The 26,350-nt window shown below is 40.9% G+C and overlaps 1 protein-coding gene across 4 annotated transcripts in view; it reads right to left on the reverse strand.

Annotated features, from left to right (window-relative positions):
- ABLIM1 (actin binding LIM protein 1) overlaps positions 1-17,606 on the reverse strand; it is a 336,688-nt gene extending 319,082 nt beyond the window's left edge. For 3 of the 4 annotated variants that reach the window (XM_016919407.4, XM_016919406.4, XM_016919409.4), the window contains exon 1: positions 17,363-17,606. In XM_016919407.4, the coding sequence (XP_016774896.1) occupies positions 17,363-17,375 (13 nt within the window). In that variant the 5' untranslated portion in view covers positions 17,376-17,606. The remainder of the gene's footprint in view (positions 1-17,362) is intronic. The other variant, XM_063782134.1, reaches the window with a different exon arrangement.
- Between the last annotated feature and the right edge of the window lie 8,744 nt (positions 17,607-26,350).

The following is a 26,350-nucleotide window of genomic DNA, read 5'->3' on the forward strand; positions in this document are numbered from 1 at the left end:
CCTAACAGGCATTAAAGTCTTATTTTATAGATTTCATTTAACATCTCACATCAAAATATTCATAAAGAACATTTTTCCTGCAATGAATAATACAAAAGTAGAAATCACTGTGTTTATATAGAACAGCCAATAAGTGTGTAAGAGCATTTTCCCCTGAGTTCTCTATTAATAATTCCTTTTCTTAATTGAGTAGGATGTTGTATAATTTGCCTATCAGGATTCTGAAGACTGAAGTGCTTAATGAAGAATCTGCCTTAACTAACAAATTTATCAAAAGGAAGAGAAAGAAAAAATATTCAGTCGCTGATGCTTTATTGCAAAGTCAAAAAACTATAAACAAGTGCTGCTTGGAATGTGAATGAATACCCAAAGAGGTAATCCTCACTTCCAAAATTCTCATTTTTGCCATTTTCTCATTGCTCTTTGCCAAAAAACGTTGGGGAGTTGTTTGTACCAGAAACATTAGGAGGCATGGGAAGAAAAAGAGAAGATACTGACATTTTTCTAGTCCTTTCTACTCCATACAAAAGATGTAATTTTTCAGGAAGATAGAAGTCTGAGAAAAAGAAAGAAAAATAAATAAATAAAATATATAATTTAAATTATTTTATAAATTACACACGATAGTCTTATATTAAGTCTCATCGGCCAATGCTTCTAAATAAATTCATTCAATAAACTTAATGAATATCAAACAATACTCTCCAAGAGAAAATTGGCCCTCTGTTAGTTTTAAGTTTGGACTCCCTAACTAGAATATGTCACAAGCATCATTAAAAATGGCATACAACACTTTGGGAGGCTGAGGCGGCAGACCACGATGCCAAGAGATTGAGACCATCCTGACCAACATGGTGAAACCCCGTCTCTACTAAAAATACAAAAATTAGCTGGGCACGGTGGCGCACACATGTAGTCCCAGCTACTCGGGAGGCTGAGGCAGGTGAGTCACCTGAACCCAGGAGGTGGAGGTTGCAGTGAGCCAAGATTACACCACTGCACTCCAGCCTGGTGAAAGAGTCAGACTCTGTCTCAAAAAAAAAAAAAAAAAAAAAGGAAAGAAAAAAAAAGGCATACAACAAACAAACTCATGCACAGGGGGGAAATGGAAAGACCATGATTACAAGTGCTCCCTTTCACTAACAAACTTTTCATTTCATGGGCTTGAGAATACCAAATCCATCGCAAGCTACTTGGAAATTGCATCAACTCTCCTAGTAAATCAGGAGTGCATTTAATCACACAGCAGAAATGTAGCCCAAAACCTTCGAGCCATGAATTAGGATGGAGCCAGCACCTTCCCCAACCCTTTGCTCAAGTAACATTACATAAGAGGCTGCCAGTCTCTCTCCTGTCTACTGGAACTCCAGCCAAGATGATGCATTACAGGAATTGAGTCAAAGTAAAATTGAGTCATCTGATCTGGAAATTCATTTTTAGTTTCAGGTCTTGTAAGTGGAAGAGTCTTCTGAGGTCATCTAAGGAATAGAGGGGACTAGGGATGGGGAATGGAGGTCCCGGAGGGCACTCTGTTGTATGGTGTGTCCATGACCACACAGCTGGAGGAGAAGAGCTCAAGCTAGAATTCAAGTCTCCTAACTCCTTGTCCAACTCTTTCCACTAGAACGTACTGTCCCCTGTTGAGTATGTGCCATTTTGATTATTTTTAAGTAGGGACCTTTGGACACAACCTTAAAAAGAATGAATTCTCAGGTTTCATTTATTTTTATTTTTATTTTAAGTTCCGGGGTAAACGTTCAGGATGTGCAGGTTTGTTACATAGGTAAACGTGCTCCACAGTGGTTTGCTGCACCTATCAACCCATCACCTAGGTGTTAAGCCCAGCATGCATTAGCTATTTTTCCTAAAGCTCTTCCTCCCCAACCCCACCTGCCAACAGGCCCCAGTGTGTGTTGTTCCCCTCCCTGTGTCTATGTGTTCTCATTGTTCAGCTCCCACTTGTAAGTGAGAACATGCAGTATTTGGTTTTCTGTTCCTGAGTTAGTTTGCTGAGGATAATGGCTTCCAGCTCCATCCATGTCCCTGAAAAGGACATGATCTCATTCCTTTTTATGGCTGCATAGTATTCCATGGTGTATATGTACCACATTGTCTTTATCCAGTCTATCATTGATGGGCATTTGGGTTGATTCCATGTCTTTGCTATTGTGAATAGTGCTGCAATGAATATATGCGTGCAACAGATTTCATTTTTTAACTGAGAGTAACAAGTGGCTGTGAATAAGAATAAATAATCCAGCCTTTGGGAAATATATCAGCATCAGCCTATAATGTGATTGTTTTGACCTAAAAGCCATAGATCTCTCGCTGTCCATCATTCTGGAAAAAATTAATCCTGTAACAGGCAATGAGGTTGGCTTTAAATGAAGTGAGGGGGAGTCAATATTCTTTTTTCTCTGGTATAGAAGTGGTCTCTCCCTTGGTAGAAACAAAGGAATCATCTATAATATTTTATAGTGCTGGAGAAATAAGCTGTTCCCAGCAAGGCAGAGACTACTTGGGAGCAAAACAGGAGATGGTACACGAAGAGCGCATAGGGCAAGACAGCCACAGAGGGGCGTTTGAGGAATTCTGTGCACCATGCTCTCTTTCCGTTATTTCTGAATCACCAGTAAAGCTCATTAAAAGTTACAGACTAATACTTATGGCTATGCTCTAAAAACCTCAAGATATATACACAAAGACATTCAGTGCAGCATTGTCTATAAAAACAAATGAGCAAAGATTCTATCAATAAGGGACTATTAAATCAGGTATGCTACAGCCATATGATTGAACATTATGCAGTCATAAAACATGAGCGATGTCTGTACATACTAATACAGAAAGATCTCAATATATATGTGAAAAGGCAAAGCAGCTTTTTTTTCTTTTCAGTAGGGGGGTTAGGAGATAGTAGTTTTATAGATAGTTAAATGGATTCATTTTCTACTTACATGGTATATTCATAACTTTTCTGTACATGGAATCTCCAGAAACTTTTTAACAGTGCTTATTATAAATTTCTACTTGGATAAAGAACCCAGCCCACCAACGAACACAATGAACAAGGTTAGAAGCTGCATTGTCCAAGCTGAAAAAACACAACTGTTTCTCTGGTCAGTTTGTTTTTTTGTTTGTTTGTTTTGTTTTTTGAGATGAGATGGAGTCATGCTCTGTCGCCCAGGCTGGATTGCAATGGCACAATCTTGGCTCACTGCAACCTCCACCTCCCAGGTTCAAGTGATTCTCCTGCCTCAGCCTCCCAAGTAGCTGGGACTACAGGCACATGCCACTAGACCTGGCTAATTTTTTTGTATTTTTAGTAGAGACGGCGTTTCACCGTTGGCCAGGCTGGTCTCAAACTCCTGACCTCAAGTGATCTGCCTGCCTTGGCCTCCCAAAGTGCTGGGATTACAGGTGTGAGCCACTGCGCCCAGCCCTCTGGTCAGGTTTAAGAGAACAAACCTATAAGGAAATGAACTTCTAGGTCATGTCTAACTTAGTAGAATTCAACTGAAAGGACAGAGAAATTTGTAGACTGTACCTTCTATTTTACCCCCTTCACCCTTTGCATAAATCTTTCTACGCCAGCAAACCGTGAATTTCTTAGATGGCAACGTTTCTCCTCCCATTTCTTTCAATAATTGCTTATTAAATATCTACTCCACTTCAGGACAAGGATCTGGAAATACACATGTAATATTTGGTCCCTGGCTTCACAGAATGCAGTCTAGACGTGGCTGGGGCCACCTAGACAGATGTCTCCCTACAGTTCAGTGTGTTGGATGCTAACATGAAAAAGTTTGGGTGGGAAGAAATGTAGTTATCAGAGGAAGAACAGAGTCCAATGACCAAGTTCAAAGTGTGTTTATTAGCAATGAATCAGGGGGAAAGGTTGCCTCCAAAGCAAGGCTCTGATGTAATCAAAGGAATTCAGAGAACCAGGGCAGGCTAATCTCCAAGAAACACTAATAAAAATGCTCACTTAAATCACATGTTCTGAACACGGCACATAAATACCCTTCTTTTAGTGTTTATCACTGTAGGCAGCTTTGCTATGAAAAGAGAAAAGGTTGAGATAAACGAGTTAATTAAGCTGCCAGGCCTAGTCCAGCCCCGAGAGATTCTTTATCCTCCTTTCTGGCAGGCAGTCCATCTCAAGTTTCCAGGAGCAGAGCACACTCACTGCATCCCCTTTTTTTCCTGTGGTAAAGGTGTGACAGTGTCATTCCTGAGTGGTGACAGCAAATGACTAAGAACTGCTCATTATTCCTACAACTATCCAAAAACCTCAGGCCAGACTACCCTAAGCAGTGTGAATGTTCTAGAACAGGGGTCCCCAGCCTCTGGGCCACGGACTGGTGCCAGTCCATGGCCTGAGGAACTGGGCCACACAGCAGGACATGAGCAGCAGGCAAGCAAGCATTACCACCTGAACACCACCTCCTGTCAGATCAGCGGCAACAGATTCTCATGGGAACACAAACCCTACCGTGAACTGTGCATGCGAAGGATATAAGTTGGGCTCCCTATGAACATCTAATGCCTGATGATCTTCTGAGGCGGGACAGTTTCATCCTGAAACCATTCCTCCCCAACCACAGTGCATGGAAAAACTGTCTTCCACGAAACCAGTCCCTGGTGCCAAAAAGGTTGGGGACTGATGTTCTAGAAGGCAGGAGAAAAACAGGAGTGACTATGGCCTTCCAATTCTGAATATTTCAGATACCAAGTGGAGGTCCAATATGGACTCTCTGAGGCAGGGACTATACCTTACTCATTCCTGTGCCTCATGCATGTGGTGCTAAAAGCTCTCCCATTTGTGGAATGAAAAATAATAAGAAAAGCTCTACGCGTTTGTGGCATGAATGAGTGAACACCACCCTCAGTACTTGTCTAGCGGCTTTGTACGGAGAGTAAAACTTCAGTGAGGTCCTCAGGTAAGCCATGACATTATCGGTCCAATTATCTGCCAAGCTTTCTGAAGGCACCTTAGTCGTATCCCACACCTGCCTCTGGCTCCGCTCTGTTATTTGCTGACTTAACTGTCCTGGGGCAGGTGGCCAGGTTCAAGCCAGCTCTGCTGGGGCCTTGTGAGAATCACAAGCCAGAATGCTGAATGTGGTATTTTTTAACCACATAGAAGTCTTATTTTTGCATAGTTAGATGTATCTACTTTTTATTTCATGACTTTCAGGCTTTGTATCCTGTTTAGAAGGTCGGGACACTCTCACTTATAAATTCACCCATGTTTTTTTCTAGGATTTCTATTGTTTCATTTATTATACTTAATTATTTAATCCATAGGATTAAATCCATTTATTAAATACTTAATTATTTAATCCATAGGAATTGTGAGTGTGTTTGTGAGTGTGTGTTTGTGTGTGTGTGTGTGTTCTAAAAGAAGTAAGAAAAGGATCTAGATTTATCTTTTCTAAATAGTTAGCTAGTTGCTCCAACATCGATTACTGGGGATCTTTCTTCTCACACTGATTTTTAAATGCTACCTTTACTATAAATAAATCCTATGCACATTTGTTCACTATACTATAACTAGACATTACTCTGTCTAATTTTTTCCAACACTAAACTCTTTTAATTAATATAGTTTCATATTGCTTTTTAAGATCTGATAGGGCTAATCTCCCTTAATTACACTTTATTTGTTTTTGGATTTCATATATTTCATTTTGCAAAATGAATAATAGTATCATTTTGCCATGTCCCTAAAACAGACCTTGTTGCCATTTTAACTGCAATTTTATTTCTTTTATGCTGAGATTTAGGGGAGATGAACATTTTTATAATATTGTGTCTTATTATCCAAGAGCCTAGTATGTCTCTCCAATGACTTAAATCTTTTATGTTTCTCAGTAGAGTTTAAAATTTTTCCTCATATTGTGTCTGCATGTTACATTTAACTTCAGATGTTTTATTCTTAATGTTTAATATATTTAATTACCATTTGTAAATTCTAAAATTTCCAAGCACCATTTCCTGTGCTTAGAATGCTTTTCAACCACTTCTCCATTTGGCAAATTCCACTTGTTCTTCAAGGCCCTATTTAAATATCACTTGCTTTGTAAAGTCTTCCTTGGCCCCATATCCAATCAGGATGCACTGGTATCCTTCCTCTGTTCTCCTGAACATCTTGTATGTAACGCCATCGTGCCACTGGACATGTTGTAGTGCAACTTCTGCAGACAGGTCTCTCACCTTCATCACTCTGGAACTCTATAAGGAAAGGAGCTAGGATCCCCTGAGCCTGGCTCATACCAAGCACTCAGTGCCAAATCATAGAGCATGCGTCTTCATATTTCAATAGTGTTTTTGCAGTGCTAACAATGATAATGTTGATAAATGGTATAATTTGGAATAATGTGATTATGGTTTATTTTTTCTTCCTTAAACATAAGCCATGTTTAAAAATGCAGAAAATTATCCCATAATGAGAAACCATAAATAATTAAGAAATGAAAAATAGATAGATTCTTTTCCTGGTATATTGCAGCTGAATGTAAAGAGGCAGCATTGTAACAGTAAATAGAGCATCCTCTGGCATGAACAAGACCTGAATTTAAATCCTGAGTCAACCACTTATTAGCTAGATGATGATCTCAGGCAAGTTTCTTCATTTCTCTATGTCTCATTTTCTCTAACTGTAAAATAGGAATAATAAATATTTTCATAGAAGGCTAAGAAACATTTCAAATGTCCAAAATACTTGATCTCCTCCCCAAACCTGCCCCTTCTATACTCTTCCTCATTGCAAGAAATGACATGCTATCCTCCCAGTTGCTGAAAGAATTGGAGAGATCTAAGATTCCCCTCTTTCTTCTACTTCATGTTGCCAACTCATCAGCAAGTTCTCTAAGCAATTCTTTAGAAACATTTCCAGAATCCAATAACTTCTCAGCACCTGCTCTCCTCCCATTTGGTCCAAGCCACCATCTTCTCTTATCTTGACCATTACGGTAGCCTCCTAACTGTTCTTCTTGCTTCCACCCTTGCCTTACCATCTACATGTTGACTGAATGATCCTTTTAAACTACATCAAATCATGTCACAACTCTGCTCAGAACTTTCACCTAACTCACTTAATCTAACTCAGGGAAGAACTCAAATCATAACAGCAGTCTCAAGGACTAACTGGACACCCTCCTTCCCCCAACTACCTCTCTGACTTCATCTCCATCCCTCTCCCGTACTCTCTGATCCAGCCACACAAGCCTGCCTCCTGGTCCTGACAGCTCTCAGGGCCTTGGAATTGCTCATCTCACTGCCTAAAAAGCTCTTTACCAGATATCTTCATGACCCCTCACTTCCTTCAGGTCTCTGCTGAAATGTCGCTCTATCAAAGAGGCCTTCCACTATCGCCCCATATGCAATAGCACATTCCCCACACTCTCACCTCTCTAATATTCTCCATTCTACTTTTTAAAATTTTTTTTCACAGTACTTTACACCACCTATCATATGTTTATATGGTAAGTGGTTGTCACACTCCAAAACCTAGACCACTTAGTAGGTGTTCAACTCATACTTATGGAATAACTGAAGAAATGAATACGTTCTTGACAACTACAATTCTACAGTTTATATAAAGCATCTAACCACAGAATAGATTCTCCTAAAATAAGTAGTCACAAGGAACTGGTGAAAAAAACTCACCCATCCCTGATGCCCATGCTCATTACTCACTCAATGCTTAAGTGATTCAAAATAAAGATTCCTTTGTTTTACACCAGAACAACAAGAACAAAAAAATTCTCCCTGGAATCCATTAGAGATTGCCAACCCCAAACCTCTTTTCTGCATTTTTTTGACTTTTAAAAATTATGGCTCTGTCCCCTCCCTCCTTCCCCCAGACTCTGGGACTCCTCTCCTTCTGTTCATTCCTATTTGGAGCTGAAAGCCAGAAATAGCTGTTTACCTCATTGTCCTCGTTTCCCTTCATTGTTACCATTCAGTTCTCTGGTGGCTTCCCTGTTGTGGATGTTTTTTAAATGAATTCCCAATAAGTTGAGAAAGAAAAGTATCAGTAAAGACCCTGGACACAGCCTAAAGTAAAAATATATTATGTGATATTTTCTTTAGGAAAAACTATTTAAAAATTGACCCTAACACAGGTAAAGTTTCTTCATTTATACATATATCATCTAATATTATTCTCAAAAGTAATAATGTTAAAGAGCTGGAGAAAGAACACACCATACAGAAGAAAGGACTAATTGTGTTTATTTAAAATATGAATAATAATAATTATGCATGTTCAGCTCTTCCTCCTACAAGCAAGCCTATAAAAATTATCTAACAAAGGACGAAAACAACATGATCGCCAATCAATCAGCAATCATTTTTGCATGCTCGACCCACAACTCCTGCTTTCATGTTTATTTTAATGCAGGGTTCAATAATACAAAGGCTTTTATAGGTTCATCAACTAAATAAGGATATACCATCCAAAACTAATTTTTTAACGGGCAATTTCCTTATAGTGGTAAATGCAAATTAGATAATTTTCCCATTAAAATCATACAATATGCTGGAAAAGATAAATCTCTAGCACATTGGCATAAAATCAAGTAGGTTGTGAGTCCAAAGATAACCACAGGTAAACCAAACTATACATTTTAAAGCTTATGTGAAACTATATTAACCAGAAAAAATAGAGCCTTTCCCATGATAATGAAGGTCCCAAAGGCACTAAGCATTTCCTTCCCATGATAATTGTATCTGGATAATTTAACCCAATAGAATAAAATCATCATGTGAATTACCTAAGAAATAAAAAACAAATATTCTAAAATTTTATTTTGATTTGACTTTATGCTAAACGTTGTTAGTCTCTGATAGTAATTATACCTCAGCACACCAACTTGCCATTTGGGAAAATAGCCCAAAAATGTGCTGGATTGAAGGGGAGGAAATAGGCAGCCCAAGATTTAAGTTTAAATTTTGAGGTAGATAATCTACAAAGTAGCTAATACTACAGGCAGATATTCAGCTATTGATCAAAAGTCGATCTTTTAAGGCCAAGGAATACACTGACACCATAAGGCATGCTGGCTAGAAACACTACCAGTTAGAAAGGCCACAGTCTCAATTTTCCTAGGATAGCCCCAGTATACACCTATTGTTCCAGTATCTCAGCAGGTTTAACATTTGTCCTAGATAGAAGCATCCCAGGTGGAATTATAACTTATATAGTATATGTAAATATATACTTAAATGTGAGCCATAAATGTCGATCATCCCATTTGTCCCAACCTTAACCACAAATTCTAATGTCCTTTAATCTTTTTCCACCCAAAAACCATGACAATCTTTACTGCGGAGGGCTCAATAACTATTTGTTAAATGACTACATTAATTAGTATATTAGCATCCTCAGCCCAGGAATAGACAGGATTTGAAATTAGTCTGGATGCTGCAGGAGAGAGGTTCAATAAATACTAGCTGATTGAATCTCGGTGAGAAAGGGTGACAGATTAAGAGTTCAACACTGTCTATTATATTGTTGTCTTGCTTGCTGTTAAGATATTTTCAGATATATGGTTGCCAGCTCTGTTTTGGGGAGGAGGGAAGAGAAAAAGCATATTGTTTCTTAATTGTTGAATCCCTTTTATATCTAACATAAATTACAACCCCACTGCCTTCTATTCCATTCTCAGCAAGAAGAAAATTTCTCCTTCACACACACACACACACACACACACACACACACACACACACACTGACTTAGTGCTTATAGCTCAAGAACTGATCTAAGAATTGGTTTTACTACAAATTCAAGGACACATATATCAAATGTATAAGAATAGTTGCCTATGGCAAAAAGGTAATGAAATTAAATAATGGAGATAAAATAATCAATATATTAGACCACAGCAGGTCCTGATGGACTGACAATGATAGTAAACCATTACCTGAGAAGTGTGATTAACTCAAGCTTGTCTACACAAGTTCCCAAAAATTAAAAAACAAAACAAAATATAATGCAGTTCACAGATACAATGTGGGAACAATTCAACCTTCTGAAAATCTTTGCTGAAACATATGACACTCCCACATGTGAGATATTGATGTCCAAAATGATCTCTCTCATGTAAAAAAGAAATCTGTTTATTGAATCAGAACCATTTATTTTAAATGCAAAAAAGAACTTCCAGGAAATGTAGTGTTTTGCTGCTTTGATATTAAATACTAAATCTAATAATGGCTAAACTTGGCTTTCAAAGATAGTTTCTCCTTTCCTTGATTTAATAAACTGCTTGGGAGCCCTGTAACTCAAAGAGAGGAGAAACTGTAGTTGATACAGGCCAGAAACATGGCCCCCATATCACACCAAATAAGAACTCTTACTGCACTAATCTTTACAACATCACCATGAAAGAAACCGATAAAGCTAGAGTGATGCTTGGGACAAGAGGCCCAGAGTGGTGGGCAGAAGTAAGAGAGAAGAAAGATGAAATGAAGAAGTCTCCCATTTATCAACTAGCAGATACATTTTAGGCTCTGCTATAGGCATCAAAGCTCAAGAAATCGGCAAAAAAAAAAAAAAAGTGTGGTTCTGATTCCTATTGTCCCTCCGCCCACATTCTAACCTTGGCCCCAACCCCATGAACAAGCCATGCTTAGCAGACAGCTTTGCTGCTACTCGAGGAAGCAGATGGCAGCCCCTATCACCTCTCTGCCCCAGCTTGCTACTGCCCAGGCTCTCGGCTCAGTCTGCAACCAAATTCCTCATGCCAAAGTTAGGACATTTCAAACTTGTCATGCGCAACCATCTCTCTCATTTCTGCAGTCTCAGCCATGGGAAGAACAGAGCCCTCCTCTCCCTTCTCATCCCGTTCTGCCCTGTTTCTTCCTTCCCACTGCACATCTCTCACCACTGACAACCTTCCACTGTGCTCTGGAACTGCAAGCCCTTGTCAGTGAAAAACCCTACATCCTCAGCCTTTCCCCAAAGTGCCCTCTCCATCTCCCAACTCCACTGAGATCTGGTTCTCCTCTCCCTGAAAAATATGTCATCTGGCAGCAACAGGCTTCCTAGGTTCAGTACTCACCATGCCACTTCTTTTCATGCCCTTTTCCTTGGAAAGGCCTTCCCTCCAGCCTATTCTTTTTTACCTGGCTAAGTCCAACTCATTCTTCAAGAAAACAACTCTACTTTCTTTAAGAAGCCTCACCTGATATGGTTGTCATGCCCACAGCTAACTCAATGCCACTCTTTGGTATTACCATAATTCTCACTCTATCCCATATGCTCTCTTTCTCTCTCTCTCTCTCTCTCACTCGCTCTCTCTTTCTCCACTCAGGATATCCTTTTTTTTTGAGATGGAGTCTCACTTTGTCGCCCAGGCTGGAGGGCAGTGGCGCATCTCTGCTCACTGCAAGCTCCACCTCCCAGGTTCACACCAGTCTTCTGCCTCAGCCTCCCACATAGCTGAGACTACAGGCGCCCGCCACCACGCCCAGCTAATTTTTTTTATTTTTTAGTAGAGATGGGGTTTCACTGTGTTGGCCAGGATGGTCTCAATCTCCTGACCTCGTGATCCGCCCGCCTCAGACTCCCAAAGTGCTGGGATTACAGACGTGAGCCACCGTGCCCAGCCAGGATATCCTTTTATAAATATGTATGTATTTGTCTTCCCCATAAAACTGTGAGCTCCTTGAGGGTACATACTGAGCCCTATTAACTAATTGCTGGCATGTAACAATTATTCAATAAATGTTCATCAGATAAATGAATAAAAATCTATGTCCCTGACTCCAATAAGTGAAATGAATGAGTAGGGATTAAGTGGACATTTTTCCTTTATTGGATTTTTCTCTCAATCTATTAAAGCTGTTCTTACTTACTACCAAACAACATAAAGATATAGCCAAAGAAAAGCCAACCACCTTCCCTCCTCACCCTTACCTTTGAGGTAGCCACTGCTAAATGCTTGTTATGTACTGTTCTATGATTTTTTCTCTGCTCGTGGAACACACACATATGCACACATAGGGATTTTTCTCAATTTACAAAACTGGGGTCATTTATGACATAGATTTTATTCTAAAACACACTCTTTTCACTTAACAATGTATCATGGCCATCCCTCCAGACCAGTGCATATGGGTCTCACTCACTCTTTCCAATAACTGTGTAATAGTCCACATGTATGCGCCACAATCTGGTCACTCATTCCCCCAATGGATGAGCAGTTAGGTTGCTTCCAGTTCTGTGGAAGTTCCGAAAACAACGTTAGCAAAACTGGTCTAAGATTTCGACAGCACACAAGAGTTATTTCCCTGCCAGTGCAATGGAATCTATCCACACACACCTGGGCCTTTTTCCTCATGACTCAAGCTTCTGAAAAGCCAGCAGTTTCATTGAGTGATTGCTTCTTTGTAAAGTGTTTGTTTTCTGCATGTGTCTTGCATGGTGTATGTATTTACTATTTATTGAATTGGACCGAAAGCTAACCAGATAGAAAATTGTCTGGAAGGGTTTATGGGATGCACTGTTTGCCATTAATTCTGAGGATTTGATAGGAAGGGAGAAAATAGGAGATTTTCATTTTTAACTTTGTATAATTCCAGCCTGTTTGAATTTAAATATACTGTATTAATTTATAATTTAATATTTTAATGTATTATATAGGTATGTTAACATAGTTTTGTTGTATTAATACATTGATAGTGATTTTTTTTTTTGAGACTGTTGACCAGGCTGGAGTGCAGTGACATGATCTTGGCTCACTGCAACCTCCACATCCCAGGTTCAAGCAATTCTCCTGCCTCAGCCCCCGAGTAGCTGGGACTACAGGTGCACAACGCCATGCCCACCTAAGTTTTGTACTTTTTTTTAGTAGAGACGGGGTTTCACCATGTTGGCCAGGTGGGTCTTGAACTCCTGATCTCATGCTGCCTTGGCCTCCCAAAGTGCTGGGATTAGAGGCATGAGCCACTGCACCCAACCTGCTTTTAATATATTACTTTTATAACTTAAAAATAACTTTTTTGAAAGCTTGCAGGATGATCCAGATCCGGCATTAGAGAAAATAAGCTCTAATTCAATGGCTCCCAAGTCTGCCTGTACATAAGAAATAACTGGGGCTTATTAAAAATGCAGATGCCCAGGCCTAACCTGAATATTCTGATTTAGTAGCTCTGAAGAAGAGGCTCTGTATCAGTACCTTTGATAAACACTCCAGATGAGTCTTATGATCCTGCCATAATGGGACACCACTGTAATCTAGTGGTCCTTAGAATCACTTTTCACATGTTTTGGGACTCTATCTTTAGTGTTTAGAAACCATTAGATCTGGAATGAGGCCTGGGAATCTATATTTTCAAAAGGTTGCCTAGACAATTCTCCCCAGGTATGGAAACTCTATTCCAAGTGTTATAATTTCCTCTAGCTGGTAATTCAAAAATCAAAATAAAATGGATCCGTTTTGGTCTCTAGTGGAAAAATACAACACCAAGTTACAAGTCTTTGATGAGAGTATCCTAAAATACCACAAGATGGGAATGTCTTAGCTTGCTCTATCATAAAATTAAAGAATGCTTTTAATTGTTAGCTTGAATAGAGAACTGGATTTTAATACTTTTGTCTTAAAATTTTAAAAATAAAGTTGCTTTTCTTATGAGATTAAATTGATTTATTTGTTTGTTTGTTTTTTTGAGATAGAGTCTCAGTCGTCACCCAAGCTGGAGTGCAAAGTCGCAATATCAGCGATTCTCATGCCTCAGCCTCCCGAGTAGCTGGGATTACAGGCGTGTGCCACCATGCCCGGCTAATTTTTGTATTTTTAAGAGTGATGGGGTTTCACCATGTTGGCCAGGCTGGTCTTAAACTCCTGGCCTCAAGTGATCCATCCGCCTCAGCCTCCCAACGTGCTGGGATTACAGGCGTGAGCCACCGCACCCGGCCAATTGATTTCATTGTTTTCTTTTCCTTTTTTTAAACCAACCAGGGACATTTAATTAAAAAAAATACAAGCAAATTATCCAGGACCTAATCTGCTAAGCAGAGTTCTCCCCAAGAGGATGAAGCCCTGCTGGCTGGCTCTGACATTCAATTCAGACTGAAAACACAGTAACTCCTCTGGCCCTTGCTGGGAAATGTCCTGCCCAGGCCATGGGCAGCACTCCAGCGCAGCTGACCTCCCACAAGGCCCCCAAACACATGATCCCACCAAAGGCTTGAACAGGGGAACCTCACAAGCAGGCAGAGAGCACACCTGAGACACAAGGACAAGTAAGTCAAGCAAATGGGACTGAGGTAGGCAGCCCCAGCCCCTGTCTCCATTCTGTGCCCCCTTAAGGGGGGCTGTTTTCTACTTTTTTCTTTTCTTTTCTCTTCTTTTTTTTTTTTTTTTTTTGAGATGGAGTCTCGCTCTGTCTGGCACAATCTTGGCTCACTGCAACCTCCGCCCCCTGGGTTCAAGCTATTCTCCTGCCTCAGTCTCTCGAGTAGCTGGGACTACAGGCATGCGCCACCATGCCCGGCTAATTTTTGTATTTTTAGTAGAGATGGGGTTTCACCATATTGGCCAGGCTGGTCTCAAACTCCTAACCTCATGTTCCACCCGCCTCGGCCTCCCAAAGTGATAGGATTACAGGTGTGAGCCACTGCGCCCGGCCATTTTCAACTATTAAAAAAAAAAAAAATTCTATTATTCCTACCATAATCTACAAGCCCAGATATTAGAAATAAGTAGAGATCATTTTAAGAATCAAGAGCATTTATCTTTTCAAGGATCTAAAGGACTTCCTATTGATAAGTTAGGTACTTAAGTAGACACATTAAGCTTCTGGTCCTATAAGCTTATTTCCCCTTTCAGGAGTACAGACAAGAGCAGATGACTGAATCGAAACACCATAGTGAAGCCCACAGTTTTGAAATCTTTTAAAAAATTAATGACAAAAATATACACATTTCTAGACAAACTCAACTCAGTAACTACTAAGCACTCTACTAATCTTTTAGAATTTTTTTTCAAATTCACATAAATAAAAGTGCTGCATAAAAAGATACGTAAAATCCTCAGTCTTTGGTAATGTCTAGGAAATTCTGGTTCTCAACACTGAAATAGGAAGAAAAAACTAGGAATATCAAATTAACAACATCTAGTATCAGTGGCCTTGTTTTCCACACTTTGTCATTACCAAATGCCTACCAAGATGTTTCTAAATGTATTGGAAATTCCAAGTTACTTATCAAGGCTATTTCCTTTCAATGCCATGTCTAAGCCATTCTCTCTCTCTTCTTAGCAAATCAATGATTGTGATGTCTATTACAATATTTGAAGGACTAATAACAGAAGTAGTAAAACAAAGTGGATGTGATCAGAATCAGATAGATTTGGGTAGAAATCAGGATCTGCCATTTACCAAGCTTAGCTCAGTCAAATTTTATAATCTCTCAAAACCTCAATTCCTTCATCTGTAAAATGGGGAGGTAATAACAATAGCTACTTGATTGAGTCATTGTGAGGATTAAATAATGTAACACATGTAAAGTACCTGACACCTAATAAACATACAATAACTGATATTTATTATTATAGATATTTTTCCCTCTACAAGATTAGTCAGACTTCAAACTGTTAAATGCAAGATGACCAACATGAAGTTTGAAGGGGAAATAAGACAACTGAATGAAATGTCTATAGCTGACTCCAAACCATCCTGCTTGAAACTGGGTTGAAGAAGAAATGTTTGAGAACTCAGCCCCATTCCAGGGCTTAGAGCCCCTTAGAATCTCTGGGGCCATCTTCATTTCACATCCTCAGATAAACCCGAGACCCTGGAATAGGAGGGGCCAGAGACTAAATGAAATTGTGTGACGGCCTAACAAACTTGATGCTTCCTAGGGCATACCAAGATTCCACATAGTTACTTGGCCCCTACAGTGTGCAAGGTTCTGCACTAACAGGTTTGGGTGCTGTAAAGCTGAATCAGAAGTGGACTCTGACCTCAGAGAGATTTACAACTTATAAGAGATATTCTCCATATGTTCCTTGTGGTACTTAGGACAGCGGTCAGCACTCAAAGCCTCAGTCTAAGAACATAGTTCAGAGATTGTTATGACTCCATCCATATACACACCAAGTCCCTTATGGTGTTATCTGTTCCATGCTCTTTTTTCGTTCTCTAATATACGTGAATAATTAGGCATGAATAGGCAGGTAGTATCTCAGAGCCCTATGTCACCTCTGCATCCTGGTATCTACAATATAAATTCTGTCATTCCACCAAGTCCTTTCCACCCCATTTCTAGGTACAGATCCAACCAACCATATCGCCAAAGCAATCATCAACAAAGATCAGATTGCTTGAAAAGGAATTAAAACACTCTGGATAGAGATTACTCTATTCATTATATGCCCCAGGATGAACTCTGAAAAGCAGCGCTTAATTATCCAACACATGTTATCAAATTCCTAAACTCCTTCCAAAAAGCAGGATTAAAGCTTCGGAGTTTAAAAAAAAAAAATAAAAAAACAACTCTGCAACTCCTCTTACAGGTTGCCTTCAGGGTATCAAAAGGGGTGGCACTTACTGCTTTGCAAATACACTTTCTAAAAATAATCAATATTTTCTTTAAATGCTTACGGCAAAGCAACCAATTCACTTCATTTTAATTGCTCGCAAGCTGCAGAATGACTTGATCTCTTTAATATTTCACTCATACTAGCAGCCACTGAGCTATGACTAACCCACTCTCCCCAGCATCGTCGCTGGCTCCAGATGGCAAGAAATACATTCCCTTTATTCTTGCCTGAAAAGCAATTCTGATTTTTTTTTTCTTCCACCCATTTCACCTGCAGTAATTGTTTTACTCCAGAAAGAAAATGGGTGGGGAGTGGAAGGGGAGATTCATGCAGAGGGTAGTACAGGTGGGGAATTTACTTTTTTTTTTTTTTTAATGGGGTGTAAGCACTGCAGCTTTAAATCGTGCTGCATCAAGCCCTGGATTTCTTCCATAGCCGAGCTGCAAAATGGTAACTAGAAAGGAGGAAAAAATACCTCTTCCTCTCTCCTGGCCAGCCCTTCCACAGCTCCCGGCAGGGCAGCCAGCGCGAGCCCATCCCCCACGCCTCCCAGCCCAGACGCGCGGCGGGCACAGGTGAGCGGGGCGCCGACTTTGGCCCTTAGGCTCGCCCACATCCGGGGATCAAGGTCAAGGGCGAGGGCTTCCTTCCCCTGCCCCCGGCCCCCGGCAGCCCCGAGCCCGGGGATCCGCTGCCAAAGTTTCAGGCCGGGCTGGGGCCGGCGCGGCTGTCGCAGCCCCCCCGCCCTCCCGCACCTGTTCGGCCCGCCGGGGTCAGTGGACGGTGCCCACCTGGTCCCCACTCACCTCTGGCGGACATGGTGCAGGCAGCGGGAGCCGGAGCTGGAAGGCGTTGGACAGCCCCGCAGGGCGCGGGGAAGAAGGCAGCCCCGGAGCGCCCGCCCGGCCCCGGCCCCCTCCAGCTCCCGGTGCGGGGACGCCGCCCGCAGGACACCTGGCCGCCCGCTCCGCGCAGCAAGGCCGACGGGCGGGGACGCAGCGGCCGCAGGGACCCGCCGGGCGCGGCAGCGCTGACACCCGCGGCCGCGCTGGGCGGGGCGCGCCTCCCCCGCCCCGAGCCGCCGGGGCCCACCCGGGTCCAGCAGCCGCTCTGCCGCGGCGCCGGGCGGGGCTCTGTCCCCGAGGAACGAGGGTCTGCGTCCTCCCCTCTCCCCGCCCGGCTTCTTAATAAGAAGAAAAATAACGTGGGTGCTCCGAATGGCTCTCCAGCTCTCTGGTCCCAGAGAGAGAAAGCAAGAAAGGGCCGTTCGTTCCTTCCCCTAAGTGATGCCCTTGACAGGAGAGCGAAGACCACGGTCGCCTGAGGGGGCTCAGCCCGCAGTCCACACGCGGGGACCGACCCACCAGCCCCTCCGAGTCGGCCAGGCTCTCGGAAAGCCTATGGGCGGGGTGGGATGGGGCGGGACTTTTCCTCCAGCGACCCTCGAGTCAGCGCTGGGCGTCAGGGTCCCCCCACCCAGCACCCGGTCTTGAGCCAACAGACACTCAAGGGGGGTCTGTGCATACACTTGATTTACTGCATCAACTCTGAAGAGTCGGGGCTGGGCCGGGCTGGTGACCACTCTGAACAAATCCCCTTTTTCTATATGTCAGGATAAAAAGGAGAAAATACAACAAAAACCTCTTAGTGCCCTGGAGGTTTATCAACTAGCGCTTGATGCTAATAAGCAACATAATAAAAAGCCACCAGATCCAGAAATTCTAACTAAAAAGGTGGGATTCCACTCTCACGCCCTGTCCTCTCTTCCTCTGTGCACTCTCAAAACAGATGTTCTATGGCCGGGTGTGGTGGCTCACTCATGTAATCCCAGCACTTTGGGAGGCTGAGGTGGACGGATCACTTGAGGTCAGGAGTTCAAAACCAGCTTGGCCAACATGGTGAAACACTGTCTTCACTGAAAAAAAAAAAAAAAAAAAGCAAATTAGCAGGCCTTGGTGACCGGTGCTTGTAATCCCAGCTACTCGGGAGGTTGAGGTATGAGAATCGCTTGAGGTGGAGGATGCAGTGAGCCGAGATCACGGCACTGCACTCCAGCCTGGGTGACAGAGCAAGACTCCATCAAGAGAAGAAAGAAAGAAAAAGAAAGAAAGAGAGAAAGAGACAGACAAGAAAGAAAGAAAAGAAAGAAAGAAAGAAAAAGAAGGAAAGAAAGAAAGAAAGAAAGGGAAGGAAGAGAGAGAAGGAAGGAAGGGAAGGAGAAAAGAAAGGAAGGAAGAAAGAGAAGGAAAGAAAGAAAGAAAGAAAGAAAGAAAAGAAAAGAAAGAGATGTTCTAGTTGTTTTCTATGTTGGCACTGCCCAAATCCATCCTGATGTGATGGGAATTGTATGGAATTGTATAATAGTTCTGACAATTCAGAAATATTAAAAAATAGGTGAACGTAATTCTTTCAGAAAAAATAATTGATGGATAATTGAGCATTGTTGAAAAAAACCCAACCAAATGATCATGTGGGAAAGGAAATACTAGAAAAAAGATTTCTAATGGGAATAGAAATTCTCAAATTCAAATGCCAACTACAAAAATCAACTCATTATTTATCCATCTTGACAACATCCCTTTCACTGTCTTTTAGGCAGAAAACTTGCCGGTGAATCACAATTCAGTTGCTTCAATCTCAAAACAACTCTCCTCTCCCACTATCGTCATTCCACTCTTAACCTTTCTCACCTAAAGCATGATCACAGGAATAGCCTGGTTGCCCTGCCTACATCCAGCCTCCAGCCTCCACTGCCTCCCTACCACCCACCCCCCAGGTTTATTTTGCCCATTACCTTGAGAATAATTTTTCTATTTATAACATGACTAGTTCATGTTCTACTATGAGGTTATACTCCAAAACCTCTAGTGGGTCCTCACTGATCTCCAGATACAGACTCAACATTTCAAACTGTCTTCATCCAAGCAATTAATTCATCCAGCAAAATTTTATTGAACACATATTATGTACCAGTCTCTAGGGTAGATACTAGGGTTACAATGGTGAACAAGATAGACATGATCTATGCCCACACAAAGCTTAGAGTCCACTGAAATTTTAAGGTCCTTCATAATCTGTGCTTTCCTACCTCGCCAGTGCCATCTCTAGCTACTCCCTACTCAAACATTTTACTGTAGACAGACTATTTTTCCTTCTGTTTCTCAACAAGATAATATGTTTCCTGTCTCCCTGCCTTTACTCATTCTCATTTTTCTTCCCCAATGTCCTCCTCCCCACCCAAGTTAACTCATATAACATCTTATGAAAGGTTCTCCTTCTACCTTAACCCACAGTGATCTCGTTCAATCAACTTCTGTGGCATTTACTTTCAGAATCACCTGTTTTTACTTAACACACTGCTTTCTGCTGCTGTTCAATGGTTTTGTTGTAAGTCTTTTCTATCTCCCCAAATCTCCTTGAAATCAGGGACTTGGCCAGTCTTGTCGAATTGAATTTGTTCTGGAAGTATACAGAACATATGTTATATCAGATATCACACTAGTAAGATAGAGAGGTCCCAGAACTGTGTGCCTTCTTTTTAATATTTATATATTTATTTGAGACAGAGTCTCGCTCTATCACCCAGGTTGGAGTGCAGTGACACCATCTCGGCTTACTGCAACCTCCACCTCCCGTGCTCAAGTGATTCTCATGCCTCAGCCTCCTGAGTAGCTGGGATCACAGGCACGTGCCACCACACCTGGCTAATTTTTGTATTTTTAGTAGAGACGGGGTTTTACCATGTTGGCCAGGCTGGTCTCGAACTCCAGGCCTCAGGCAAACTGCCCGCCTCGGCTTCCCACAGTGCTGGGATTACAGGCGTGAGCCACCGCACCCGGCCTATTTTTATTCTTTTAAGTAATATCTAGTCTTTTTCTCTAACTGCCACAATAGTTCTGGTTCTTATAACCTCATAGCAGAATTACAGATACAGTGGCAAATTCCTAATAATGAACAGATCTTACTCTTGTCCTTAAGATGCTTGTAATAGACTACACAGATGATTATAAAATTCACTCCTAGATGTAAGTCTCAAATAAGGCACCTTTCCCAATACTGTTAGGCACATAGCAAGTACTCAGTGCCTGCCTGACTGGCAGGTTGCAAAATGGTAAGTTTGCTATCAAAGGTCATCTTTAGCTAAAAAGAGGTTTCCCTATGTATTTAGCTTTAGTCTTCTTCAGGTTAAGTATATATTTTAAAATATATGTGATTTTCTTACATTTTGGAGTTGTGATATATGGCGATGACATTTTAGGGCCACTCACATCATCTCAGAATCTCTTTCTATAATCTCAGAAATCTGAAACCAATTCTTCCAATCATACAGCAACCAAGTTTGTTAATGGCTTGAATCTCCTAACAAATGTCTCATCTGAAATAACTGAGAATACTTTAGAAATCATTGTAAAAGCAAACTGTAAAGTGCAAGGAATTTTAGGAGACATAGTAAATGCCACTCTTTAAAATCAGGAAATAAAGTACAGTCTATTGGTTGAAACCAGAGGAAAAATTTATATAGACCAAAGGGATGAAACACATTCCAGTCTGTGTTTGAAAAAAAGAGGTTCCTATTTGACTCTTGCCAAAAATGCTCTTTTAATTTCTAATGGAAGGAAAGGTAATGTACATTATTAACATTTTTTTCTTTATTGATTTTTTAAATAATTGAATATTGAGTCTTACTCCCACAGCTTTTCAGCTGCCAACTCATCATCACTTCTCATTCTGAACCTAAGCTTCTCATGAGTAGCATGAGAATAATTCTTCTTTCTGCATAACTTCAAGCTTAAAGGCACACTGAACTACTCAATGGTTTTTAATCAAATACCTTTATAATACCTACTATGTAACAGGCAATGAGGAAGTCCTGGCAAACAAGTTAGAAAAGCAGTATACAAGGTGGAGAAGCTAAGCCTGAGACTCTTCATTAAGCCAGGCCACTAAAGGGGGATAAAATGACCCCAGATTAGTCATATCCCTGGCTCCCGAGAGAAGCAAACTAAAATTCTTTTTAAATACTTCTTTTTTAGTAAAAGCATCCAACAGTGGCTCATGCCTGTAATCCCAGCACTATGGGAGGCCAAGGTGGAAGAATCATGTGAGCCCAGGAGTTTGAGACCAGCCTGGACAACATGGCAAAACCCTAACTCTACCAAAAAAAAAAAATTTAAATTAGCCAGGTGTGGTGGCTTGTGCCTGTAGTCCCAGCTATTTGGGAGTCTGAGGTGGGAGGATCACTGGAGCCCAGGAGAGTGAGGCTGCGGTGAGCTATGATTGCATCACTGCACTCCAGCCTGGGTGACAGAGTGAGACCCGGTCTCAAAAAAACACAAAAATCTTCATCAGTGTAGACCCCAAGGATTCCACAAATAAAGATCAAGCAAACATGAGGTCATAATAAAAGATGCCAAAATACACAGGAAAAGAAGCCATGCTGAGTGAGAGTCAGCAGAAACAACAAATAGATACTAAGTAGTTTGGGTATTATAATTCCCAGATAATACATAAAAAACAAGAGATAAAATATATATAAAGTAACAAAAAAATAACAAAAGATACACATCACAAAACTAAGCCAACACCAGACTATCAAAAATGACCAAGTAAATTTCAAAAAGAACCAAATAGAAATAACAACTATCAACTATAGAAATTTTAAAACTCATTGGATAGATAAAACAGACAAACAGAACCAAAGATTTAGTGAATTGGAAAGTAGATATTAAAAAGCCACTAGAAATACAGCTCCAAAATATTGGGAGATGAATAATGCAAAATAGAGGTTAAGATATATTGACAATAGGATAAGAAGATCTAATTTGTAAATAATAGGAGTCCTAAGAAACAATTTTAAAATGGAGAAAAGACTACATTTGAAGGAAAAACAACTAAGAATATTATAAAATACATATATCAATAAAGGAAATACAATATATACCAGGTTGGATGAATAAAAAGAAATCTAGACCTAGACACACTGATACTGAAACTGAACAACACTAAAAACAAAGATAAGATCTAAAAAGCAGTCAAAGAGAAAGGACATAGCCTAGGAACAAAACAGATTGATAACAGACTCAAGGGAAAGGATAAAAGCCATGAGACAACAGAATTCTGATTAGCCTATAATTGTTCATTTAAAATTTCATGAATAGGCCAGGCGCGGTGGCTCACGTCTGTAATCTCAGCACTTTGGGAGGCCAAGGTGGGTGGATCACTTGAGGTCAGGAGTTCAAAACCAGCCCAGCCAACACGGTGAAACCCTGTCTCTACTAAAAATTTAAAAATTAGCTGGACATGGTGGTGCATGCCTGTAATCCCAGCTACTCAGGAGGCTGAAGCAGGAGAATAGCTTGAACTCAGAAGGCGGAGGATGCAGTGAGCTGAGATTGCACCACTGCACTCCAGCCTGGGCTACAGAGAGAGACTCCGTCTCAAAAACAAACAAACAAAACAAAAAAATTGCATGAACAGCAAAAATATCTTTCAAAAATGAGGGCAAGATAGATATTTTAAGACAGATATTGAGTGTACCACTAATAAAATTTCTGTATCATTTATATATAAATATATATGTAAATATATAAATATATTTATGTAGAGTAAAATGACCACCATTAAAAAGTATGAGATAGAAGCAAGAATGAGGAAAAAAGAAATTTGTTTACATAGAAATAAATCCAACTAAATATCAATACATTTGAAATGAAGAACTAGGATAAAATGTGGTTCTTTGAAAAGAATTAACAAAATGAATGACCTTTAGTGAAACTAAGAAAAAAAAGAAAGAATAAATAAAGAGTATTAGAAAGACACACTTAACTACAGTTAGAAGAGAGATTTAAATGAGATTATAAACTGGAATTCTGCTTTTGGCCATGATGAAGTAATAATTAGACTTGTCTTCCCAAATCAAACAACAAAACTGAAAAAAATACATGAAACAACTATTTTTAGGTATTGGACAACAGGCAGCCCAGGACAGTGGTTCCTGAGAAAACAGAAGCAAATAAAGTGAGTCCTATGAATGCCGTGGCTTCTGACTGGAGGAAACTCCCAGGCTACAGGTGGAGGGAGGAGAAACCCAGACAGAGCTCAGTGGTCTCACTGAGTTTAGGAGAAAACAAGCATGGTCCCGAGAGGCCATGGTGGATGGAAGTTGTGGGATAAGTGCCTAGAGGAAACTACGTGGAGAAAGAGCTACAGGAATCTACAGAAGAGTGCTCTTGAGACCTTACTGATTCCTAAGCTGCACATATACCAGGTGAAGTTCCACGAGGATAGGTAAAATGAACAAATGTTTGAAAGCTGCCCATTGGTAGGGCTCCTACAACTGAGAAAAAAGTTGGGCTGAAAAACAAGAGACAGAGTTAAACAGAGTAATAAGTAATCTAGTCCAAAGCCAGGGCAGAATGTGAAACTTGGAAGGACCTCTAACCTAGACATGAGGGCTAGGGGCAGCATATGGTAGAGCAGAGCAGAGATGTTAAATATTTTAGATGTAGGCTCTGTCATAAAGGAAATCAGTACAAGGGAACCAAGGCGGAGATAAGAATGAATTCTAGTCCTTAGCAGAAGCCAGGGGAAAAAAAGTACTAGGTGTCCAAAGGTGCCCATGCCAGGAACTAGTTTCCTGAAACAAAACAAAAAACACAGGTGTATTGTCCGTTCTCACACTGCTATAACGATACTACCTGAGTCTGGGTAATTTATAAAGGAAACAGGTTTAATTGACTCACATTTTGGATGACTGGGGAGGCCTCAGGAGACTTACAATCATGGAGGAAGGTGAAGAGGAAGCAAAGACCCTCTTCACATGGTGGCAGGAGAGGGAAAAATGCAAGCAGGGGAAATGCCAGACACTTATAAAACCATCAGATCTCATGAGAACTCACTATCACATGAACAGCATGGGGAAACCGCCCCCATGATCCAATCACCTCCCTCCCTCAAAATGTGGGGATTACAGGTCCCTCCCTCCACACGTGGGGATTACAATTCGAGATGAGATTTGGGTGGTGACACAGAACCAAACCATATCAATAGGGTATTTGAGCAGTTTGAGAATTAGATATGTGGGAGTTCAATGGAATATTTGAGGGATCAGGAGACGCAACTGGTTTATCCTCATCATCAAGGATTATTCCTCTGTTGCTGGATGGTGTCTCTTTAGTTCCAAGAGAGAGGTGAGGCATATTTTAGAAAATGACTGGATTATCATTCTGAATACCATAGATAGACCAGGAAGAGCACATTAGCCACAGTAAGTTCTCAGTGTTCTGCAGATGAATCTATGGGATTATTGAAAACACACGTTTTACAAGCCTTCTCAGTCATTTAGATACATCAAATCATAGTGAATGGAACCTACAACCTAGTGATGGCACTGATTCTTATATTATTGAACTGCTTCATTTAAATTCTTAAGTGACATACAGGATATATCATTTGTGACTGAACTCCAAATCTAACATTTGTAAGGCATGAAACATTTCTCTAACCACTAGGACATCAACACTATTTTACCCAAAAAAATCAGAAAAGAAGCATCTAATACAAATTATGTTCCTAATATATAGGCAGAGGGCTGTTGCTAATAGTCAATGGAATGCCAAACTCCTGATGGGATTACATTAACATTTTGATTTGATTGCAAATTAAAGCCAGTGAATAAAACTAAAGGTCACTTTACAGGAGTATAAAGCTACAGTGGACATAACGTGGCATAGGTGATCTTGACACCACAGAACTGTGAAGCCTGCAATCCTACAATATAGAGGGGTATGAGGAAGACATCTCAGGATACTGAAGAGTGTTGCAGAGGACCCACAAATAGTCCTGAGCATGAGATGGTGGACAACAAACCCATTTTTGGTGTGGGTAAAATCATTAGCGACATCTTTTTCTTTTTTTTTTTTCAGCAGTTTGAAGATGTGTCATTCCATTTATTTTTTCATAATTTCTGTTAAAAAGACTGCAGCTGCCCTTACTGTTGTACCTTTGAAGGTAAAGCATATTTTTTCCTTTGTTAAAAAACGTAGTTTTGGGCCGGGCGTGGTGGCTCATGTCTGTAATCCCAGCACTTTGGGAGGCTGAGGCAGGCAGATCACAATGTCAGGGGTTTGAGACCAGCCTGCCCAACTTGGTGAAACCTCATCTCTACTAAAAATACAAAAATTAGCCGGGCGTGGTGGCACGTGCCTGTAGCCACAGCTACTCAGGAGGCTGAGGCAGGAGAATCGCTTGAACCCAGGAGGCAGAGGTTGCAGTGAGCCTAGACTGTGCCACTGCACTCCAGCCTGGGCAATAGAGCAAGACTTAGTCTCAAAAAAAAAAAATGGATTTTTATAATAGAGTCACGTTCTCCCTCTTTCATCCAGGCTGGAATGCAATGGTGTGATCATAGCTCACTGGAACTTCACTCTCCTGACCTCCCGCCTCAGCCTCCCAAGTAGCTTGGACTACAAGAATGCCAGCTATGGGATGCCCAACTAATTTTCCTTTTCCCTGTAGAGGCAGGGTCCAACTATGTTGCCTAGACTGATTTTGAACTTCTGACCTCAAATGATCCTGCCACCTTGTCCTCCCAAAGTGCTGGGATTACAGGTGTGAGCCATCACACCCAGCCTAAAATGTTTTTTAATTTTTGGTTTTCATCAGTTTGACTATGATATACCTATGTATAAGTTTCTTTTATTCTACTTAGGTTGCACTTGTCTTTTAAATCTTTTAAATATTTTTTCTGCCCCATTCTCTATCCCCACCCTCTCCAATTATAAATATGTTAGACT

Source organism: Pan troglodytes, chromosome 8 (genome assembly GCF_028858775.2).
Source record: "Pan troglodytes isolate AG18354 chromosome 8, NHGRI_mPanTro3-v2.0_pri, whole genome shotgun sequence".
Classification (NCBI taxonomy): Eukaryota; Metazoa; Chordata; class Mammalia; order Primates; family Hominidae; genus Pan; species Pan troglodytes.